Genomic DNA, 24,795 nt, shown 5'->3' on the forward strand with positions numbered 1-24,795 from the left:
ATATGCTGCAGTAAGATGCAGCTGTGGAAACAGAATGGGGTCATTCTCTTCCTGTTGCAATGAAAGGGGCTACCACATGCATTTGGTGGGAGAGAGGCACATGGCAGAGAGTGTGCAGAGCACGGATGCATAACACTGGTAGCCCATTAGAATCACCTGGGGAGCCTTTTAAACTTACAGATGGGGGGTGGGGCGAAGGGACACAACCTGCCCCAGACCAATTAAATCAGAGTCTCCAGGGTGAGGCCAGAACACTGATTTACTTTAAAAGTTCCCCAGGTGATTCAAATGTGTAGCCAGGGCTAAGAACCAGTGGGTATAGAATATGTGTCATTTGTGCAAAAGCAAAAAGGACATTGACGTGAAATAAAGACAGAATGCCTCCCTCCATGTGCTTTTTTTTTTTTACCATGCAAACATTTTATTATCTTTGATTTTTACAGTAACATGTTAACAAACCAGAAAACTGAGAAAAATATAATAAAAGAATACATCTCATCAATTGAGTTCTATTATGTTGTCTCAGCAGCTGCTCATTTTTTTTGTAATAGTTTTTTTTGTGTGCTTTAAGTGAAAGTTTACAAATTAAGTCAGTCTCTCACATAGAAACTTATATACACCTTACTACATACTCCCAATTACTCTCACCCCAATGAGACAGCCTGCTCCCTACTACCACTCTCTCTTTTAGTGTCCGTTTTGCCAGCTTCTAACCCCCTCTACCCTCCCATCTTCCCTCCAGGCAGGAGATGCCAACATAGTCTCAAGTGTCCACCTGATCCAAGTAGCTGACTCCTCACTAGCATCGCTCTCCAACCTGTTGCCCCATCCAATCCATGTCTGATGAACTGGCTTCAGGAATGGTTCCTGTCCCGGGCCAACAGAAGGTTTGGGGGCCATGACCACCAGGTCCTTCTATCCTCAGTCAGACCATTAAGTCTGGTCTTTTTATGAGAATTTGAGGTCTGCATCCCACTGTTCTCCTGCTCCCTCAGGAGTTCTCTGTTGTGTTCCCTGTCAGGGCAGTCATCGGGTGTGGCCAGGCACCATCTAGTTCTTCTGGTCTCAGGACAAAGTAGTCTCTGGTTCATGTAGCCCTTTCTGTCTCTTCAGCTCATAATTACCTTGTGTTCTTGGTGTTCTTCATTCTCCTTTGATCCAGGTGGGTTGAGACCAATTGATGCATCTTAGATGGCTACTTGCTAGCATTTAAGACCCCAGACGCCACTCTTCAAAGTGGGATGCACAATGTTTTCTTAATAGATTTTTTAAAAATAATTTTTATTTTGCTTTAAGTGAAAGTTTACAAATCAAGTCAGTCTCTCATGTATAAACTTTTATACACCTTACTACATACTTCCACTTACTCTCCCCCTAATGAGTCAGCCTGCTCCCTCCTTCCAGTCTCTCCTTTCATGACCGTTTTCCAGTTTTTAACCCCCTCTACTCTCCCATCTCCCCTCCAGACGGGAGATGCCCCTCCATGTGCTTTTATATGCAGAGAGTATCTCTCAAAGGAGGCACAGGATATTGAAAAGAGTATTTCCCTGTGGTAATTGGGAGTTGAGCTCATTCTCAACTGTGACTCGTTTGCAATGCTTGATTTTTTTTTTAAACCGTAAGCCTAGTCAAAGCCACACAAGCTGGGCTGTGAGATACCCCTTTGAGCTCAGGCAGCTTGTCTGTGGTGGGGCCAGCTGCTCACAGACTCACACATCCTATCTCACCGCCCGTGTCCGCAGCTGCCTTCCTTTTGACTCAGCCGTGGTGAGCAACTTCTGAGTGTGGGAGTGACCAAAAGAGCCCATTCATCCATCATCCATTCATTCACATATTTTTATTAAGGATTAGATGTGAGCCAGCCACCCACCCACATGCTAGTAGGTACATTCATCTCATTGATCTCACACCACATGTGAAGTAGGAGGTCTTACCCCATTCTGTGCTTGGGGATATTTTAGCTCAGAGGTATATGCAACCAAGGTAGAAACTTTTTAGGCAGGATGGCCAGCTAAGACTGAGCTTGTAAACTGGTGGCACAAATGTGCATGCAAGGGAATGAGTAAACCACATGAACGAAAAGGACAGTCATTCAGCCTGGCTGGAGTGTGGGGCAGTAGAGTGGTTGGAGATGAGAGTGAAGTTAGACTGTGGTTGTAGTGGGGATGGATGCCAGGCTAAGCTATTTGAACTTTATTCTTTGGGCCACTGCTGTTCAATAGAGCTTTCTAGGATGATGGAAATATATCTGTGCAGTCCAATACACATGTGGCTGCCAAGCACTTGAAATGTGGCTAGTGTGAATGAGGAACCGGATTTTAAATTTATTCAATTAATTTAAACTTAAAAATCCACGTGTGGTTAGTGGTTACCCTATAGGACTGGGCAGCTCTAGGCAACAAGCAGCCAGTGAATACCAGAACAGGTAGATAGAATCAAAGTTTCATTTTCAGAGGGTGAATTTTCCAGGAGTGTGTAGGCTACATGGAGATGGGGGTGAAGAGGAGTTGGTAGGAATAATATTGACTTATAATATTGATGAGGAGCCCTGGTGGCACAGTGATTAAGAGCTCGGCTGGTGACCAAAAGGTCGACATATTGGAATCCACCAGCTGCTCTTTGGAAACCCTATGGGGCAGTTTTACTCTGTCCTGTAGGGTCACTATGAGTCCGAATTGACTTGACGGCAACGGGTTTGGCTTTGGTTTTATAATATTGAGGAGCCCTGGTGGCACAGTGTTTAAAGCGCTCAATGGCTAACCTAAAGGTAGGTAGTTCGAAGCCATCAGTGGCTCTGAGGCAGAAAGATGTGGTGGTCTGCTTCCGTAGAGATTTATAGCCTTGGGAACCCTATGGGGTCACTATGAGTTGGAATCGACTGACAGCAACGGGCTTGGTTTTTTCGTTTTTTTTTTTTTTTTTTTGGTTTAGCATCCATTATGCACTTGCTGGGTGTAGATACTGTGCTAATATTAACTCATTTAAATATTAACTCATTTAAATATTAACTCATTTAGTCCTCCTAATAACCCTGTGGGGAGGGCACTAGTTCTATTCCTATATTACAGACTCAGTAGTAAAGCTCAGGTGTAGGATCCAGGCTGTTTGACTGCAAAGCTTGTACCGGGAACCCCTTCATCCTCGAGGGAAGTAATGAATCTTCATGGAGAGCTTACTTTGTGCAGGACACTGCTACATGCATTCCCGAATGACGTCTCACTGAGTTTTTGTAGCAGTCCTGTGACATTGGTGGTCTTACCTCCCTTGTGCTTACGGAAACTGTGTCTCGTAGAGGTGAGATATCAAGGCAGCCTGACTGGAGTTGGGGAGACCAGCTAAGGCATTATTGCAAAATTCTATGTCTGAGTTACTGAGGGCAGTTTAGGTGGAGTCAGTGGGGAAGGTACAGGAGGATATGGTATAAAAGATGTTGCGAGGGAAGAATCAGTAGGATTCAGCAACTGAATGGCGGGGGTGAGGAAAGTGGGGGCAGTTTTCTTCTGGAACAGTCAAATGAATGACAAACACAAATGCAACTGTGCTATATGAGTTGAGAGTGTGGGCTCTAAAGGAAGACAAACCTGGTTTCAAACACAGCCTCTGCCACTGACTAGCTGAATGATCACGGGCAAATTGCTTCTCTCCCAGCATCAGTATCCTTATCGATATAATGAAGGTCATAACACCTTCCTCACAGGACCATGATGAGGCTCAGCTGAAATCACAGATATGAAAGCTCTTGACAAACTCAAATAGCGTGAGGCCAGGTGTTGGGTGGAAATGGTGGCCAGACTTTTCTGCCTTCAGTCATGGAGATGGTTCACTTTATCTTGGGCGCTAGGCAGAGTTTAATGCAGCTAAGCCTGGGGGTCAGCTTTGACCTGGGAGGAAAGAGAGATCTTCCATAGCTGTTGGAAAACAGAATTTGCATTCTGGTGGTTCCAACTCATATGCCCCTGCCCACCAATAACTTTACATATATTGTCTCATTTGAGCTTCACAATAGCCCTGTAAGAGGAGATACTATTATTATGCTAAATTTGCAGAAGGAAACAGGGGCTCAGAGAGGCTTAGTAGTGGGTTCTTCAGCTTATAGGTGGTAGAATGAGAGTTGGAACTGAGGTCCATCTGATTCCAGAGACCAGACTTGTAATCCCTGAAGATGATTGGCTTCTCTCTTGACGGATGGCCAGTTTGGGGCATCTGGAAAGAGATGATGGCAAAGAGCTGAGGGCTTTTCTCTTTCTTCTTCCACCACAGACATTTGTAGCCAATGTCGGAATTTCAATCTCAGGTTAGTATGAATTTAGGGGCAAAGATTCCTTCCCAAGGATACCAGCTTTCCACTGTAGAGTCCAGTGAGAATTGAGTAGGAGAGGAGGATCAAGTGCAATGAGAAAAAAATCAAAATTTTGATGACTTGACTTGGTCCTCTTGGAATGCAAAGAATAAATTTTAGTGGTTAGAGTTGAGAGTTTGGGGGTGGGGTACAGTATGAAGCAGAGAGTTGGGGTCCCAATGCTTACTTGGGGCAAATACTCCAGAGAGGTCCTCTGGGAGGCTCTCTGAGCCTTTGATTATAGTCTGTTGCTTCTGGAATTAACCACACATTTCTGATCCTTGGCTGGTGTATTAGTTTTGCTGCTGTAACAAATTACCACAACTTCAGTGGCTTAAAACAACACCAATTTATTATCTTATAGTTCTGGAGGTTAGAGTTCTAAAAATGGGCCGTACAGGGCTAAAATCGAGGTGTCAGTAAGAGTGCATTCCTTCTGGAGGCTCTGGGGAAGAATCTGTTCCTTGCCTTTTCCAGTTTCTAGAGGCCGTCTGCATTCCTTGGTTAATGGTCCTCCAGCCATCACTTGGGACCTCTGCGTCTGTCCTCACATCTCCTTCTCTGACTCTCCTGCCTCCCTCTTATAAGGACCCTGTGATTACAGTGGGTTCACCTGGATCATCCAGTATAATCTGATACATAAAGTGACATATTCACAGATTCCAGAGATTAGGATATGGGCGTCTTTGGGGGACTGTTATTCTGCCTACCACAGCTGGCATGTGACCTTTATGACTTTACATGTAATAAAGGAAAGATGGAGGTGGATAGGGCTTGGGATTCCTTTCTCATGGGTCTCAAACTCAAATGCCAGGGGCCAGGTGAGTCATGAAAATGACTGGTGAGGATCAGGTGGGAGAATGCATACATGGCCTGACTTAAAAAAAAAAACAAAAAACACCACTGCCATCTAGTCAATTCCAATTCATAGTGACCCTGTAGGACAGAGTAGAGCCGCACCATAGAGTTTTCAAGGCTGTAAATCTTTAGGCAAGCAGACTGCCACATTTTTCTCCCAAGGAGCAACTGGTGGGTTCAAACTGCTGACCTTTTGGTTCGCAGCCGAGCACTTAACCATTGTGCCACCAGGGCTCCTAGATAGCCTGTCTAAAACGGCAAATTGTTCCTCAGTTTTAGCTGACAGTGAGGGCCAGCATTGCCCAGTCTTCCAAGTTTCTAGGAAATATTCAGATATTTAAATGTCAGCATAGTCTTGTTCTCCCTCCAAACATTGTGTGATGCTAACGAAGCGTGACTACAGGCTGGATTCAGACGGCTGTAGGCTGCCAGGCTTCAACCTCTGCAGACAAAGAGTTATTGAATAAATCATAAGGCATCTAGGAATTCTTGGCTCTTACCAGGTACCTGTTTGAAAGTAGGACCTGGTACAGTTTGCAGCAGCTCAGTAAATGTTGCCTCTTCTCTAGGAAAAGCTGGTCTAGCCTGAATTTGCCAAACAGAAATGAGGGGGCGTTTATTTGCATCACAAAAGGATTTCATTTGTTTCTTTAAATAGTCAGCTGTACTACTTTCTTTAAAGTATTTTAGTTAACAGGGACTTTGATTTGCACAACTTCTCAGAAACACATTGTATAAAACAACTACCTTTCACCAGAAGCTCATCAACTTTCCAAACTCTGTTCCCAGCTTCTCTTCCCTGTAGAGTGTGCACAGGCTATATTCACATCACTTGGCATATTTATTCCTCCTCTGTAGGAATATAAGGAGCCCTGGTGGTGCAGTGGTTAAAGCGATGGACTGCTAACCGGCTCCCCGGGAGAAAGATATGGCAGTCTGCTTCTGTAGAGATTTACAGCCTCGGAAAGGGGCGCTATGAGTGGGAATCAACTCCATGGCAGTGGGTTTTTTTCTGTAGGAAGGGATTGTTTATTTCTGTGGCTAATTTGAAGGCTGCTTAAGGGCTTTTTCAATGGTTGATGTATTCTTTTTTTTTTTTATTATTGTGGTGAAAATATACACAACAAAGCATACGCAAATTCAACAATTTCTACATGTATAATTCAGTGACACTGATTACATTCTTCAAGTTGTGCAACCATTCCTGCTATCCCTTTCCTAATTATTCAACCACCATTAACATAAATTCAAATGTCCCCTAAGCAAAAGCTTCCTCCCCCACCCAACCCTGGTAACCACCAATAATTTTTGGTTTTTATATATTTGCTTATCTCATATAAGTGAGATCATACAGTGTTTGTCCTCTTGTGACTGACTGAGTCGGAATTGACTCAATGGCAATGGGTTTATTTCACTCAGCATGATGTTTTCAAGGCTCCTCCCCGTCAGGGCATGCATCAGGACTTCATTTCTCTTTACGGCTGAGTAACAGGCCAAATGTTGTTTGTTCATTCATCTGTTGATGGACACTTTGGTTGTTTCTGCTGATATATTCTTATCAGTATTAAATGAATAATTTCTTTTATAAGGATCAGCACAAAGCTGGTTCCTATGAGGCAGAGGTGAAAGATGTCCCAAATGCCTAACTTTTCTAAGCTGCTGTACCACTCCATCATCTCTAATATCGACTACCCCACTCCCCTCAGTACTCTCCCTCCTGTCTTTGGGTTCCGTAAGTTGCCGTAACATCTCAAAGTAGAATTTATAAATATATCCAAGATCTGCCTCTTTAAAATGACAGACTAATAAAATAGACGACAAATAAGACAGACCTCTTGGTGAGGGGGGAACAGAGAGGAAAGAACTAGAAGGGGCCTAATAACATCCTAGATAAGATGATACAACTTAAACACATTGAAAAGAATACTGTGGGCAATTCCCAACGAAAATAAACATCCAGAAATTCCAAAAATTACTTCAAGAAGAGGTGGAAAACTTGAAAGGTGAAGCTGGTGAAAGCTTGGGAATGAGACAAGACTATCTGCTACCATCTCTTTTATTTTATGTCCTAAAAATTTTAAATGTTGAAATATGATACGGGGAAAAGTAGGTGCATCTATCAGAAAGATGAGAAGAAAAATATTATTATTTGAGATAATATCATTCTCTTTATAAAAATCTCAAGAGAAGCAACTGAAAACATGCCCATACTATTACGAGTTCAACAGAATAACTGCTTACAAAGTAAATGTACTAAAAACCTATTGCTTTTCAATGGTAAACAATAACCATTTGGAAAACGAAATGGAAAAAACGTCAAAATCACAGCAGCACAACAAAAGGGTTCTTCAAATTATACTAAATGAGAAGTGTGCAGGACCAATATAGAGAAAATTAAAGGCTTTTTTTGTTGGGGGACATAAAATAATATCTTAACAAGGAGATACTCTATTCTTAGTGGGAACACCACTGTAAAGGTGCCAACTGAACTAATTATAAATTTAAGAAATTTCGAAGTTCCACTAAAAATTTTTTGGAGAGGGATGGACAATTCCAATAAAATTCCAGATATATTTCCAATAAAAATTCCATTGGTGTTTAAAAAATCTTGGTAAACTGATTCTAAAGTTCATTTGAAAGAACAAGCACGCAGTGATAGCCAAGAAAATGTTGAAAGGAAGGAAAATGCGGGAGGACCTGCCCTGCCAAGATATATTATAAAGCTGCTATAATTAAATCCCATATTGCTGAACTACAAGAATAGATAGACAGATCAGTGGAACAGAACAGAAAGCCCAAAGATAGACCCCAGTGTATATAATTATTTAGCATATAATAAAGTTGGCATTTGAAATCTGTGGGGAAGGGATGAATTATTCAATAAAGAATGCTGGGAGAATTGGTTACCTATTTGGAAAAAGAAAATAGCACGTTAGATTCCTATTTCACATCATATACTAAGAAATTACAAATGGATTAAAGAGTTTAAAGTGCAAAAGGTGCCATATAAAACTTAAAAAAATATGTATTTGTATGAACTTGGGGCATGAGGAAGGCCTTTTGAAGTACAGTTGGCTTACGTTTTGTTTGCCCGGTGTTCCCTTTTAGTGGTTTGAAAGATACACAGAGGTTTCTATTCTTTATTTTTATCTTTAGTTAACGCACATTTAAACATATATGCCTTATAATTATATGCAGTTTTTCAATATGTATGATCTCTTGAAGAGTAAGTCAAGACCCTTAGCACATTTCAATCTTCTAGCCCTCTTCCCACCTCTACTTTGTAAGATTTAGATCGTCTCTTTCTTTGCCCTTTCTCTCCCTCCTTTCTGTTTTTTCACTGTAGTTTCTTTTACCTTCCCTCCTTCCCTACCTTGTTCCTCCCTCTTTCTTTCCCCTCCTGCTTCCCTTCTTCCCTCCTTCCTTCTCTTCTCTCTCCCTCTCTCCCTTTCTCCCTCCCTCCTTCCCTCCCTTCCTCTCTCCTTTCCTATCCAGGTGTATATGCTCTAGTACTACTTCTTTTGTGGGAGGTACGTTTTCTAAGTCTTTGTGTTCTAGAAATATATCTAGTCTTTTCATCTGAATGCTAGTTTGGTTGGATAGGAGGTTTTAGGTTCAAAATGATTTTTCCTGAAGACTTTGAAGTGACTGCTCTACTGTATTCAAGAATTCAGAATTGCTGATGAGAAATCTGATGTTAAAATCATTTTTGTTCCTTTGTCAATAAGCGTCCCCCTTCCTACTCACTGCCCCTGCTGGTCAGAATGATCTCGAAACCTTGATATTCTCATCATGGATCTTTTTTTCACTCACACCTGTTGAAATTTGATAGTTTCTTTCAATTCAATGACTCAACATCTTAGTCTTTAGGGGAATTTTCTTTGATAACACATTCTCACCCTTCTCTGTTCTTTCCTGAATATCCTTTCAGATGAATATTAGAATTTTGGGATTTACCCTACATGTTTCACAGCATTACTTTAACTCTTTCTTGCTCTTTTTGCAGAATTCTGGGAGAGTTCCTGAATTTAGACTTCCAGTTTGCTGATTTCCTCCTTAGCTGGGTCTATGCTATTAATCAGCCCAACTATTGAGTTTTTGACTTTGGGAATCATGTTTATTTCCAAGACCTCTGTTTTCTTTTGGTTCTTTTTTTTTTTTCTCTTCAGAGTGGAAGTAGTTTTACTTTTTCTTGATTATATTACTAATATACACTCATTGTAAAAATTTTTTAAATATCTAGAGTTGAAAGTAGAAATAATTTGCAGTCCTACTGCTCAGAGATAACCATCATGGGCATTTTTTGACCCCTGCTCATATACTTTTTTCTCTGCATTCACAGGCATACAAACACAGAGGGAAACACACACACACACACACACACTATTTGACACAAACAGCTTTATACAAAGTACATATTATTTATAAAATACACAGTAAATATTAAAACAGAAAAAAGGAAAGCAAAGAAGAAAGAAATTTCTTCTGGGTGCCCAGCCAAGAGGATTTTTTTCTTCTTCTTCTTTATGTTATAGAAATTTTTTTTCACATGAATCTATAAGTTAGATGGATTAGTATAATGGACTCTCATGTGTTTATCACCCAGCTGAATAATGGTCAATTCATATGGCCAATATTTTTTCATCTATAGTAACTCTGCCTCCTTGCTGCTCTCTATCAAACTGAATTATTTTCAATTAAATAATTTTGTCTATAAAGATTTTAGGTTGCATCCTCAGAAGATAAGGAGTCTTAAAAAAAAAAAAAAACACAAAATCACACTATCACTATCACATCAAAAATTATAATTCTCTGATATCCATTACAGTAATTCCCTAATATCATCAGAAAGCCAAAGAGTATATCCATTTCCCTGATGACCTCATAATTTTTGTTTTTAAAAAAACATTGGTTTGTTCAAATTAAGATCCAAATAAGGTCCACATGTATTTTGCATTTATTTGGTATGTTTCTTAAATCTCTTTTAGTATGTAAGTTGCTACTCGCCCCCCTCCCCCTTCCTCTTGCAGTGTATTTGTTGACAAAACTGTGTTGGTTGTCTTATAGTTTTCCACATTCTGTATTTTTTGCTGATTGCCTTTCTGCGGTGTCATTTTTATTTTTTTTTTTAAAGTTTATTGTGGTAAAATACATACAACAAAAAGTTTGCCATTATAACCATTTCTAAGTGTATAATTTCTATAATGTTGTGAGACCATTGCCATTATTTGTTTCTATCCCTGGTATCATTTCACTGTGTCACCTGTATTTTCTGTCAACCAGTAGTTGGATCAAGAGGCTTGAACCTATTCAGATTTCATTATTTTGGGAAGAATACTTCATAGGTAGTGTCTGGTTGTTTCTCCTTTTTGTGATGTTAGCAACCATTGGGAGTTCCCGGGTGGTACAAGTGGTTATTGAGCTCAGGTGCTAACCGAAAGGTTGAAGGTTCAAGTCCACCAAGAAGCAACTTGGGAGAAAGGCCTGGTGATCTATTTCTGAAAAGTTAGCCATTGAAAACCCTTTGGGGCACAGTTCTACTCTGACACAAATAGGGTCACCATGAGTTGGAATCGACTCAATGGCAACTGGTTTTATTGTTTATGTTTTTAGCAGCCATTGATGATTGTTACACAGATCCACAAGCTATCACTGGGGGTACCTTGAGGCTTGCTGTTCTGTTTTCATTTACTGAGTGCATGCTTTAAAAAGGTTCAGAGTTGGTCCCTACAGCGTTGCTTGTATCCTCTGGAAACTCATAGAGTTTGTAAAAGAAAATTTGAACGATATAACTGTAAAAGGAGACTTGAACAAAAATAAATAAATTTTAATTTATATTCTCAGACTGTCCCTCCCTCCAAGTGATATAATGTTCTCTCCTAAATGGTAGAGCCATCTGTATCATAGCTGAATTGAAAAAACAAAAAACCAACCAGTTGCTGTTGAGTTGATTCCGATTCATGGCAACCCCATGTGTGTCAGAGTAGAACTGTGCTCCAAAGTGTTTTCAATGGCTATCACCTTCCAGAAGTAGAACACCAGGATTTTCTTCCAAGGCATCTCTGGGTAGACTCAATCTTTCAGTTAGTAGCTGAGTGCTTAACTGTGCTACACAGGGACTCCAAAGATACATTGAACTGCACACAAATTCAAATAGATGAATTTGGTTACAAAATACTAAAGTAACAATGTAAACATTGCAGCCTGTTTCTTCTACTCTTCCACTTATTAACATTGCACATGGGAGATGAGAGGCACTCCTCCACCCTTCCTGCTCACTCCTAGGTTCTACATGCCCCTCACATTAGCAACATCTCTTCTCTCTAAGTGTGGTTCCAATGGTTAAAGAGATGTATTTTGTATACATATGGACCTAAACACAAGACAGTTACTTCATCTGGTCCCTGATCTAAGAAACAATGTTGTGGCCCCAAGCCAGTAGAGGACCAGGCAATTTACTGGATCTTCAAAGCTTTTCATTTTGACCATGCATGATCTTGTGAAACCCTGTGGGGTAGTTATAACTCTGCCCTAGAGGGTTGCTATGAGTCGGAATTGACTCCATGGCAGTGTTGTTTTTTTGCTCATTTGTTTAGATCTTGTGAACCCTAGTTAACTTCAGAACTTAACCCCTATGTGAGATGCAAGTTCACTTCACCTTTTATTTTCTCTTTTGCAGTCTGCTGCTTTGTTGTGCACAAGCGATGCCATGAATTTGTTACCTTCTCCTGCCCAGGAGCTGACAAGGGTCCAGCCTCTGATGTAAGTAACAGGCATTGCTCACCTTTCTCTGTCCACGGCAAATGCATCCTTTTGATTAAGTGTTCGTGAGTCCACTTAGACAGTAAGTGGAGACGTTTTCATTCCAAGGCTGAGCAGGCAGTGGTTCCTATGGCCTCTGAGATGGTTTTCCTTTTAATGAAAATGAAACATTTGAGAGGGACTGTGGCTGGACCAGAAATCAGCTAGTTCCCCATGGGGAGGTCTTTGACTGTTAGGCTGCTGTAAAAAGGTGGTTATGATCGTACCTTACAAAGCATTTTGTAACTCTTTGTTGGACAGTTCTTAATATCCAAAAACCCCAAACCAAACCCGCTGCTTTCAACAACTCACAGTGACCCAGAGCAGAGTAGAATTGCCCAATAGTGTTTCCAAGGCTGTAAATCTTTACGGAAGCAGACTGCCACATCTTTCTCCCATGGAGCAGATGGCGGATTTGAACCACCAACCTTTTGGTTAGCAGCTAAGTCCTTTAACCACTGCACCACTGGGGCTCCTTAATATTAAAAAAAAAAAAAAATCAGGGCCAAAGAATTAGGAGGAAATGAGTTTATCCTGCTACCACTCATCCCAAAGTCTGAGTATTGCTGATGCGATGAGAGATGCTTACAAGTAAAACAGGTACAAATAATTTTTGTTTTAATCATTATGAATGTATTTGGATATGGACTGGAAAAATGTATCTAGAAATGGTTTTACATTTATTGTAGTGATATAAAATTTCCCATTTAAGTAAAGGTTTTTTGGGTCAAAAATAATACATTGATTTATGGGAAGTATTGAGTAAAATGATAGTATGAATAATAAAAAGATATGGCAAAAATCTTGGTACATGTTTGTCTAAAGTTTGGGGTACATCGTTGATTGCCTGCTCAACAGCCGTTCACAGCCTTTACCTTCTTCCTTTTTGGTGAGGCCATCTCTCATGATAGAATGTGAAAACGTCTAACTGTTGCTTTCTCAGACTCCCTTGCAGCTAGTGAATAGGCTTGTGACCAGTCCTACTCCATGGGACCTGAGGGGAAGGCTGGGGAGGACTTCTAGCAAAGACTTTTCCTTTCTGATAAGTGAGAGTCATCCCTTCCTTTGTACCCTTTGAGTATCTCTCTGTGAGGGAAATATTGCTTGGGGTTGTGGCAGCCATTTTGTGTCAATGAGGGAGCCACTGCTGCTGATATCTTGATCACAGCAGAGGGGAAGAGTTGCAGGAACCTGAGTCGTTGATGACACTGATGAGCTGCTGAGCCAACTCTGAGTTCTATTATCTCTAGAAAGGGTGTGTGAGATAAGAAGCTGCTCTTGGTAAAGTCTCAGTTTGAGGGAAGAGGTGTTCTTTTATATACAGCCCAAATTGTCCTAATATACCACTTTCCACCATGCACACTCTTCCATTGCTCAGCCAACCCTATCTGCAGCCATCACCGCTAGTTCTCTGCTTTGTTCCTGCCTTGGTTCACCTTCTTGGAACCTTCTCATTGGCTTTGTCTATGTTACTGGCCCTGTTCTCACCCACTTAGACTTCACAGCTGACCTCGGTTTTTTAGATTTTGAATTTGGTTTCTAAGGACTGGCCTTGCCTGGGACTTCCCTGAAGCAAGTAGTGACCACCCTCTGTCATTGCATTTGTCCAACTCCTGCTGGCTTTTGACAAGTGGACACCTGTGCCACAAATCAGGTGCATACCTGTTGCAATAGCAACACGAACACTCTAAAGCGTATGTTCCATTTACTTTGCTTGGAAAACGTAGTGCTTGGGGTTAAGACTCCAAGTTTGAATGGAAGAACCAAAGCCCTTGCTGGCCTGGTTGCAGAGATGAGGGTCGAATGGTTTGTCATGTGCTTTCAGACCAAACTCCCTGGCTCTTTTAGTGCAATTCCTTCTCCCATCCCCAGGAAAAACAGGCAGGGAAGTTTGGGGGAACTGCCTGGCTCCATTATGAAGCATTCAAAGCTCTGAATGCTTGTACAGACTGAGGTTTGATCCTGAAGGAGTGGCCAAAAGAATACTTTTTCCCATATCTTGTCTGTATCTATCATTTCTTTCTGTTGTATAAGACAAACTCAGCTCAAACTGGCTTATGTGAAAAGGGAAATTGTTGGTCCCTGAAATTGAAAAGCCCAAGGGTACACTTTGCTGCAAACACAGCAAATCAAGTTGCTTAAATGAGGTCCCCAGGAATCTCTCCATTTCTTGGCTCAGCCTTCCTCTGTCTCAGTTTCATTTTCCGGCAAGCTTTTCTCCTATGGGAACAAGATGACTGTCGCCAGGGCCAGATAACCCCATAAGCAAGTTATGCACAGGCCCGATTGTGCTTTCCCACCAATCTGCAGTGCACAATTTCACCTGTCCCCCACCACATGAAAGATGTGATGAAACCCATGTGAAATTGCTCACCACAGATTAGCAGCTAAATACAATTAAGCCTGTGAGTACCTTGCTCAATGCAAGCTGGTGCATACTGTGCTTACTGGTTAATCTGACCCTGGCTGTTGCAACCCCAGTGACAAGAGCTACAGTCTTATTGGCTCACAGGTACATGTAGCTGGTAGGATGGATTATACTGATTGGCCAGGCCTAGTCATGTGCCTATTCCTGGAGATGAGGGCCCACATGCCCACCCCATGGCTTGAGAGTCGGGGAGAGGTGATTCCTCAGCAGCAAACTAGAGAAGCAATATTGTATAGTGGTTAAAATCAGACTATGGAGCCACTATTTCTGGTTTGAAATCTGTGTGACCTTGGGAAAGTCACTTAAATCTTCCTGTGCCTTAGATTCCTCAGCTGAAAAATGGGTATAATAACAGCTCCCACCTCATGGGTTTTTTTATGGAGATCAAATGCATAAATATCTGCAAAAGTACTTAGAACTGTACCTGATACATGTGATGGTGATGAAGGAGATGATGATAATATGACTACACACTAGGTAGGCAGCAAGGATGGATGTCTACTAAGGAAGTCTAAAGAATGAACAGGTTCTCTGCTTGATAGCTGGTAGTCCTTCCTAGGGGTTTGTAGGCCTCATAAGTGGTATAAGACCCTTCTCTGGGTGCAGAACTTCATTGCCTTGGGCATGGGGAGAGCAGGAAGGACTTTCTACAGCCAGCATGCGTGGGATTTGGCAGCGTAACTGGAATGATTTTATCCCTGGACACATTTCCAAGAAGGTCGGTTGGCACCAAGGATGATGAATGGGCCCAGGCTCCCGAACCAGCTTGATTCAGTTCATTGACCTTTTCCTGCCTGTGGTTAGAGGCATGATTAAAGACCTGGCCACACCTGCTTGCCAACCTATCTAGGCTCTCTTTTGACTGCCCCTGAGGCTCATGCAGGTAGAAGGGTTACCCTCCTGTGTGACCTTGGAGGAGCTGGTGTGTGGTAAGCTCATGGAGCAGAAAAGCATAGGCTCCATCCCTGAAAAAGGAATGTGTTGGGCTTCATCCTCTGTTGGCTCTTATTCTAAGCCCTGTCTGAAGCAGGAAATATTCTGGATATTAGTAAATCTTTGTATAGTTGGCATCATTCTATAGATAGGTCTACATCTTGGCATATTAGGCTACATGAGGAAATTTTATGAACTGGGTGCTGTCCCAGTGGAAAGAGCTATGGACTCAGTCATTCAATACCAATGACAATGGGCAATATAGATAGGCACCCACCATTGGAAGACCTTAAAACATGGCAGAGTTCATGCATAGTACTTCTGGGTACCTACAGGTATCCTGGTAGTTCTTGGTCTCATCTAGTTGGAAACTCTCAATTCTATTGTCTCTTGGACCTCTTAGAGAAACCAAGTCTCTGATACCACCATAAGGATTACATATGGGCATCATAGGTTACTCAACACTCAGAATACTGACCATGTACACAGCCTCCTGAGAGATCTCAGAAACAGAAAGGAGTTTCTCTGAAGATTGGGACTAGAGTGAGGTAAGTGAGGCATTTGCATCAGGGGCTCACCTGTGTCTGTGGATCTCTGCTGGGTTGGCTGTTGGCTGGATGGTCTAGGATGGCCCCATTGACATGACTGGCATGGAGAAGGTTGCCAGCCTAGATGTCTTGGTTCTCCTCCATATGCCCTCTCATCCTCCAGCTGACTAACTCTGCCTTGTTCACCTGATGGTTTCAGGGTTCCAAGCACAGCAAAAGAGCAAGCCCCAGTACACAAGTGCTTTTTAAGCCTCTGCATCATGTTTGCTAATGTCCCTTTGGACAAAGCTAGTGTCATGGTCAAACCCAGATTCAAGGGATAAAGAAATAGATGCCACTGCTCCACGGGTGGGGAAGGATCTGTGGTCAAAGTTGCAATTTATTGTAGATCCTGTTGTCCCAAGGGGCCACTACAGAACAGAACCATCACACTGGAGACCATCACAGTGTACTTCATAATAGATCTGCAGGGCTTGGTGTGCTTCAGAGATTCATAGATGGCCTGGTCAAGAGAGTGCACCTCATTGACTCCCTACCCCAGGTCCCCATCTGAACTAACGATCCCCAGCTACAGATAGATAATATGGCAGTGTGTTGCTCACACCCAAAGACAGTGGGTGTTAAGAGTTCAGATGGCAGGGTATCGATCACACCCAAAAACGATGGTGGTTAAGAGTTTTGATGGCAGTGTATGGATCACACCCAAAGACAATGGTGGTTAAGAGTTCAGGGCCTGATTCTGTCAGTTACTTATTAGGGGACCTTGGGCATGTCATTTTACCTCTCTGGGCATCAGTGTACTTATCTATAAAATGGGTGTATCATTACCAACCATACAGCTTTGTTGTGATAATTAAAAAAAAAGTTTTAAATGCAAAAGCGTTAACAAAAAGAAAACAAACAAAAAACACAAAAGGATTAACAGCAAAAGGATTAAGCCATTGCACAAACGTGCTCAGCACAGTGCCTGTGACATAGTAAGCCCTTGATACGCTTAGGTAAGCGCGTTTCGATTGCTCCACCTCTCTCAGTAATCATGAGTGTGCTAATAATTCGCTACAGTTCTCCACCATGAGCATGCCCTTATGAAGTAATTCCTGTTTCCACCTTCATCGCTTTACACAAAACCACAATTTCTGTGATGCTATGCCAAGAAAAGACCTGCACGGTAGAGCCAGAAAACCTTGGTGTCAAATTCCAACTCTGCTGTTCCGTTCCCTGCTCCAGTGACCTTGGGAAAATAATTTAGATTCTCTGGTCCCTAGTTTATATAGTTAAATGGAGATAATAATACTTAAATCATAGCTTTTTTTTTGGTGAGTATTCATGAGAGATTGCTTGAACCACACCCAGATGAGTGTCAGGCACAAAGAAGGGACTCAATAAAAAAATTTTTTTTAAACAATTATTATTAATACCTTGAGGAGTCTCTCCTGCTTGAGAAAGGATCCAGGTTACCTGCTGACCTGCCAAGGAATAATAGCTAATAATAATAGGTAACTTCATTGAGCAGGAACTCTGTGCCAGGCAGTATAAAAGTACAAAAGAACTCTTTACTGGTTTGTCGTCTAAGGCACCTTTCTTCAACATTTTATACTTTGAGAAATAATTTCTTTTCCCTAGAGGCAAGGTCTGTATAAAATCCATTGTTATGTCCTGTGCCATCCTGATTCCATTACTAAATCAGGCCAGTTAAGGATGGTGGCATTGATGTTGAGTGTATTCTTTTGTGTTTCTTAATCAAGGCTTACTTTTGAGGAAATGTATTAAAAATGATAAATCATGTGCTTAATGTTGAAGATTTAATAAAGGGAAATAAAAGCATTACAAGGGAATTATGTAATTATATGCCAATGTGATTTTCTAGGAAATTTTAAATGGCCAATTTTGTTTCGAGAAGATATTGAAAATCAGAATAGACAAATAACCAAGAGAGAAATGAGAACTTGTTCCATAAGTCTTTCCTTCTCCAAAAGTCTCAGACCAATAGGCTTCATGGGTAAATTAGTTTAACCTTTAGAAGAATGAAGACTTTCTGCTCATTTTAAACTATATCAGATTATAGAAGAAGAAAAAAAAAGTGACAGAAATCCAACTCAAATTAGCAATAGGAAGAAAATTTATTGGCTCACAAGAAGGACATTAGGAATAGAATAAGAGCTTCTGGGTCAAGGGTCTCAAACTAAAATGGAGACTCCAATACTTTCAAGATGTTCCCTTACTATTTGCTGTATCAGTTAGCTTTTGCTATGTAACAAAAAAACAACAATCATTTATTCTCTCTCATGATTCTGTGGGTTAATTTAGTAATTTTTCTGATCTGGGTCTATTCAGCTGATCTCTGCCAAGCTCTCTCTCAAATGTCTTGGTCTGCTGGTTGCTTGGCTGGTCCTGGATCACCTAGGATCGTCTCACTGACGTGATTGATGGTTCGCAGGCCGTTGTCTGGGGCAATTCATTTCTCCTTCATGTGGCCTGTTTTCTTCTATAGGCTAGCTGAGGCTCATCAACGTGCTGGTCTCAGGCCTCCAAGTATAGAAAAAGAAGGCAATTCCCAAAGCACAGGTGCTTTTCAAGCCCTTGCTTGCACCACATTTGTTATGGCCAAGATCAGATTCGAGGGTGGTGACTTTACCTCTTGCTGGATGGAGCTGCAAAGTCATACCGCAAAGGAGCATACAGGAAGAATTTGTGGCCACTTCTGCAGTCTATCACCCTGGCCCTCATCTGCTAGGCCAGGTGTCCCTTCTGCCCTTCTGTATCCCTTGTGCTCTCCTGCTGGGAGAGTGACCTGTAAGGACTGCACCATTTAGGGCTCCTTACTCTGTGACTTCTGTTTAAGCTCAAGGGGAGAGGCTAAAAAGAGATTGGAGGGTGAAGGGAGAGTGAGCTCAGGGTATGTATCACTGGACTGGCTTTGCTCTTTGACTGAAGGTCATGTTCCTCTAGGGCAGTCTTCTCTACACAACTCTCTCCTTTTGGGTTTCAGGAGCTACTCCCTGTCCTCATCCCCTTGCTCTTACTAACCCCTGGTGTCTTAATCAGTGTTCTCTAGAGAAATAGAACCAATGATTGATCAAGTGATCGATCTACCTATCTAATCTATCTATTGCCTTATCTATCAATTGAGAGATTTACTTCACAGAATTGGTTCATGCAGTTGAGGGGACTGGCAGTCCAAAATCTGCGGGTCAGCTGACGGGCTGGAGACTCCTACAGGCTTGCATCCTAAGCTCTACAGGTCAGGTGTTGGGAAGAATGAGGTCAGAGTTCTGCCAAAATATCTATTCATAGTCTGGAGGCAGAACATACCCTAGGAAAACTCCTTTTTTGCTCTCACGGCCTTCAACTAATCAATCGATTGCATTATCATGGTGGCTAAGTGCTATAGCTGCTAACCAAAAGGTTGGCAGTTTGAACCCACCAGGCACTCCTTGGAAACTCTATGGGGCAGTTCCACTCTGTCCTGTAGGGTCACTGTGAGTCGGAATCGACTTGATGGCAATGGGTTTGGTTTTTGGTTTTATACACGGAAGGTAATCTGCTTTACTTAAGGCCAACCTATTTAGTCACATGTAACTACTCTATAAGAGTACATGTACCTATTCTGTAACAACAACTAGGCTGGTGTTTTGCAAAACAACTGGGAACCATAGCCTAGCCAAGTTGACACATAAAATTAACCATCACACCAGGTTCCTGCAGTATCCCTTGTGGTTTCTTGACACCGTGTCCATATCTTTATAAATACTACTTAAAAAAAAAAAAACCTTCTTTAAACTACCTTAATTTGAGTATGCGTGTTTCCTGCCGGGACTCTGACTGATGCATCTGTTTTGTCCTTGTCTCATTTGCTCCTACTGTAGACAGGGCATGTCTATGAATATGGCTACAGTTGACCCCATGGAAAAAGTAGAAACCCTAGTAGAAAAGTTGGCCTTCTTTCTCCTTGCATCCATAATCAGTCTCAGGGAAGGGGTCTGATTGGTTGATCTCTGTTGCTAGGAGAATAGCCTCTTATAATTTATCAGGCTGGGACCATATGGCCATCCCTATGGCTCAAGAAGCAGCGTATGTTACAAGAAGAAGGGGGGATGGGAAATTTTGATGAACTGATAAAATCAGTAGCTACCACAGTTTATTATTAAAAACTGGTTTAACCACAACAGGAGCAATAAATAACCTAATAAAGTTGGCATAAAATAGTAAACTATAGGCCAATCTCACGAGTTTACAAATCCTAAATAAGATAGTGAACAACTATTTAATACTAGTTTTAGCATAGGCATATTGGTTCAAATAGACCTTTTTTAATGTAAAGGAAGCAATCTAGAGATAAAAACAATGAAAATTTTGATTCACATAACAAAATATAGGAACAAAGATAAAAATAAGGTAGCAAGGAACCATAAAACCTGGAAAACATAAATTAAGATGGTAGAAGTGATAGCAGAGTATCAGTTACTGAACAAACGTTAATGGATTGAAAATTTCTACTGAAAGGCAAAGACTGTCAAATGGATAAGCAATGTACAATTCTTGGCAGTGTATAAAAGAAACTAAAAATACAGGTTAAAAATATAAGGGGCAAATTTATACCAAAAAATTGCACATAAAAATAAAACATGGTTTTAGTAATAAGATCAAAAGAAATAGGACTCAAGGTAAAAAAACATAAACAGGAGAAAGAGGGGTGTGTGTAACTTAGTATAATTTTTCTGAAGAGCAATTTATCAATATGTATCAAAAGCCTTAATGTGTCCCTCTGTTGACCTAAGAATTTCAATTTAGGAATTTTGCTGAGGAATTATTTAAAGAAAGTACGTATAGTAAACTAGAAGAAAACCCATTGTTGTTGAGTTGACTCTGACTCATAGCGACCCTATAGGACAGAGTAGAACTGCCCCATAGGGTTTCCAAGGAGCGCCTGGTGGATTTGAACTGCCGACCTTTTGGTTAGCAGCCATAGCTCTTAACCACTGTGCCACCAGGGTTTTCCATAGTAAACTAAAGTGATGTTTACTACGTCATTATTTATAGTAACAAAAATTTGAGAACCGAAATGGCCACCAATAGGTTTATGTAAGTCAAATATATCCATATGATTGAATGCTGTGTGGTGATGAAAATGGCACAGTGTCTAGGGTGATGGGAATGTTCAGTATCTTGATTGGGGTGGTGCCTGCATGGGTGTACAAAATTTTCAAAACTCAGGAATCCGTATGTAGTGTTTGATTGCGTGTAACAAACAACTTTGGCTAGCTTAAGTTGGGAAGGAATTTATTGCAAAGGTGTAGAAAGGAATTTATTGCAAAAGTGCAATAAATAAATTTACTGTGAATTTATTGTGAAGCATGAAACCCTCTTGCAGTAAACAATTTGACCTTTGGTCCTGGTTTCTGAGAGCCAGACCATACCTGAGGCCAATGAGTAGGGGCTGACCAGACCAAGAGGGGCCACCTGGGGGTCTGATGCTGACTCAGCCTCGGGAGACATGATGTAATCTATCATGGCCACGGAGTGAGGCCAATATAGGCAGTCTCCAGATGATGAAGGAGTCTGTTCCTAAATCTGTCTTTAAATCAAATTTGGATGTAAGTTGGAACAGTAGGTACAGTTTGTATCTAATGTAAGTTAGTAAAATGTTTGTCTTAGTATGTAGTGTACAGTATACCTTTCTATGCATGAAAATATTAAAGAAACATGTCCAGATACAGTAAAGCATCTTCAACGTAATAACACAATAATGATAATGTTTTGATGTATGTCACAAAGTAGCACCCGTTTGTTATTACAAACCATTGTATGTATATCAAAGTTTTAATATAATAGGCTTTACCGGGGTTGGTTTGTAACTACAGGTTGTATGTAAGTCAGATGTTTGTAACCTGAGGACTGCCTATAAAGGCCTTGGAAGGTGGAGGCTCAACTGAGCTTCCTGGTTGGTGGGAGTGAACATCTGTTCTTGGGAGGGTCAGTGCATCCCCTGGAAACATGGAAGCTCTGTACAAAGACCCTTCCCAGATCTTGCCCTATGTGTTTGTATCCCTTTTTTCTGCTATTTTAAAAATATCTGCTTCCCCTGGGTTTTGTGGTTTATTCCAACGAATTATTGAACCTAAGAAACAGAGAAAGGGCTGGTATCCACTGACCTAGCCCTGCATGAATGGAGATAAGAGAGAAAGGGCTTTGTTGGCAGTTGAGGTCTGAACTGACCAGGGAAGGGATGCTGTGATTTCTACAGGATGCAGTTGGCTTGTGGAGTGGAATTTATTATCCACAACACATTTGGCATCAGAGGGGGGTGATCTCAACCTCCATAAACTGGTATGATATGATTGGCCAACCCTGGTGGGACTTGCTTGAGTCGATACGGTATACTTTAGAGAATTGAAAGGAAACCTAAACAACCAGATCATTTCTATCTGATTTTGGTTCTTGTGTCACTTTGGCCATGTATTCAAATTCCAGAAGTAGAGAGATTATTTGACCAGTCTCAAGTTACTTAATGAAAACTTAATTGGGTCTTAAAGGTATCCCCTTCAAGACTGAACACAGTGGGGTGGAATGGTTTTCAAAGGGGAACAGAGGTAACAACAACAACAACAACAAAAGGCAGTATGGGTGTTGGGTAGATGAAAATAATACATGTCCACTGCAAGCTGTAAATGCAATTTTTTGGACTAAGATATATAGTTTGGATGCCTAAGGATTCCCTCCAAGACTGAACACAGTGGAGTGGATGGCTTTCAAAGGAAAATGGAGGTACCAAAAAAAAAAAGGAAGCATGCATGTTGGGTAGATGAAAACAATATGTGACCACTATAATTTGTAAACACTACTTTTCAGACTACAGATAGATAGCTGGGATGCCTAAGGATTACTTGGATAACCTGATAAAAGGAGACCCAAAAGAAGAGACACAGATAAGGGCCTGTTGCTGTTTTTAGCTGCTGTCCAGATAGCCCTAACTCATGGCAACCCCATGTACAATGGCACAAAACCCTTCCAGGTCCTGCATCATCCCCATGATCAGTTGTGGAGTGATCATGGTGATCCACAGGGTTTTCACTGACTGATTTTTTGGAAGTAGATTGCCAGGCCTTTCTTCCTAGTCTGCCTTAGTCTGGAAGCTCTGCTGAAAGCTGTTCAGAATAACAGCAACACGCAAGCCTCCACTGACAGTGGTGGTCGTGCATGAGATACATTGGCCGGGAATTGAACCCAGGTCCCTGCCTGGAAGAAGAGAATGAATTCTACCATTGAACCACCAATGTCCCCATGATAAGGGCCTAGGAATCTATTTTTGAAAAGTTCTTCAGGTGATTCTGTTGGGTAAATGGGTTACCCATCAGGCATCACGTGGCTCTGGAGCCAAATTGGGTTTGAATTCCACCTTTGCCACTGACCGAGTGAATAATCTTGGGCTAGTTACCTAACTTCTCGGCCTCAATTTCTTTATCTGTAAAAAGAAGATAAAATAGCCCCCCATAACATAGGGTTCAGGTGAGGATTAGATGAGTTTTAAGCCATGTTAGGGTGCATAATAATGTTAACTGCCATTGTGACCACCATGGGCTTTTTCAGGTCTTAGATTGTGGATCTCAAAATCCCAGCCTTATTTTTGGCATGACATGCCTCCGTCTGCTTCCCACAAAATGGAAGTAAAAGGCTCTTCCCATGAACTGGTTGGGGGGAAGGTCTAATAAAGTGGTAAGGAGCCTTGGTAGTACAGTGGTTATGTGCTCGACTGCTACCTGAAAGGTAGTGGTTCAAACCTACCTGCTGCTCCTTGGGAGAAAGATGTGCCAGTTCACTTCCATAAAGATTACAGGCTTGGAAACCCTGGGGGGCAGTTCTATTCTGTCCTATAGGGATGCTATGAATCGGAATTGACTCGACAGCAACAGTTTTTGGTTAATATGATAAAATACCTTTCTTTTAACTGGCAAGTAAATTCCACACGGTTCTTCTGCTCTCATTTGCTATGTGCCCGTGATGGCTTCTGCAATGCAGAGCCAGCACGTAAAGGTCACAGCAGATTGCTTCTAAACAGCCCTTTGTTCCTTCCTGTCACTGAGACACAGAGCTTCATGCTGTGGAGGAAGAAGTAAACCCATGATGTGCAGTGTCCCGAGAAATGCAGCCAACAGCTTCTCCCCTGCACAGAGAGGAGAGCTGCTGGGACTGAGTGAGGCTGAGAGCCCTGTCTTATGAATTATTTTGGCTTTTCCTGGTTGGGGGGCAGGCCTAGCCTCAGAGCCTGATAAAAGTCATTTCCCAGAAGTCCCTGGCCTCTGGAGCCTGGAGATTTGGTGAAAACAGAGAAACGAAAAGGAAGATGGCCCTGGGAAGAGGTAGCGTGGAGAAATGTGAAAGACTCTGGTCTTGGAGTCAAGAGGGCTTATGTCTGGTCTTCTTTCTATCCCTGACTTCTTGTATTCCCCCAAGGGCTTCCCCTACCCCTGGTGGTCTGGAATTCTAGGATTTTGAAGTATTCTTTTAAATAATATCTATGAGCCAGCATTCATAGATATTATTCTGTTCTAAGCACTTTACCTGTCTCATATACATGTGAAAGCTGGACAATGAAAAAGGAAGACAAGAAGAATTGATGCATTTGAATTGTGGTGTTGGCTGAGAGTATTTAATATACCAGGGGCTTTCAGAAAAAGGAACAAATCAGTCTTAGAAGAAACACAACCAGAATGTTCCTTAGAAGTGAGGAGCATTCAGATTCTCTCTTCTAGGAATTTAGAATTTGGATTCAAAGATGCTGGTTTTATTATGTACTGGTCTCAGGATTTTTTGAAAACTGTTTATTTTACATCCAAAATGATCAGCTTGGTGAATTCTCAGAGTGGACATTTCTGCGTAACCAGAGCCCT

The 24,795-nt window shown here is 41.5% G+C and overlaps 1 protein-coding gene across 3 annotated transcripts in view; it reads left to right on the forward strand.

The window, feature by feature from the left end:
• The window catches only part of PRKCB (protein kinase C beta), a 390,438-nt gene that overhangs the window by 150,483 nt on the left and 215,160 nt on the right, over nt 1-24,795 (forward strand). For all 3 annotated transcript variants that reach the window (XM_003418820.4, XM_064295702.1, XM_064295703.1), the window contains exon 3: nt 11,877-11,959. In XM_003418820.4, the coding sequence (XP_003418868.2) occupies nt 11,877-11,959 (83 nt within the window). The remainder of the gene's footprint in view (nt 1-11,876; nt 11,960-24,795) is intronic.

This window comes from Loxodonta africana, chromosome 12 (genome assembly GCF_030014295.1).
Source record: "Loxodonta africana isolate mLoxAfr1 chromosome 12, mLoxAfr1.hap2, whole genome shotgun sequence".
NCBI classification, from domain to species: Eukaryota; Metazoa; Chordata; class Mammalia; order Proboscidea; family Elephantidae; genus Loxodonta; species Loxodonta africana.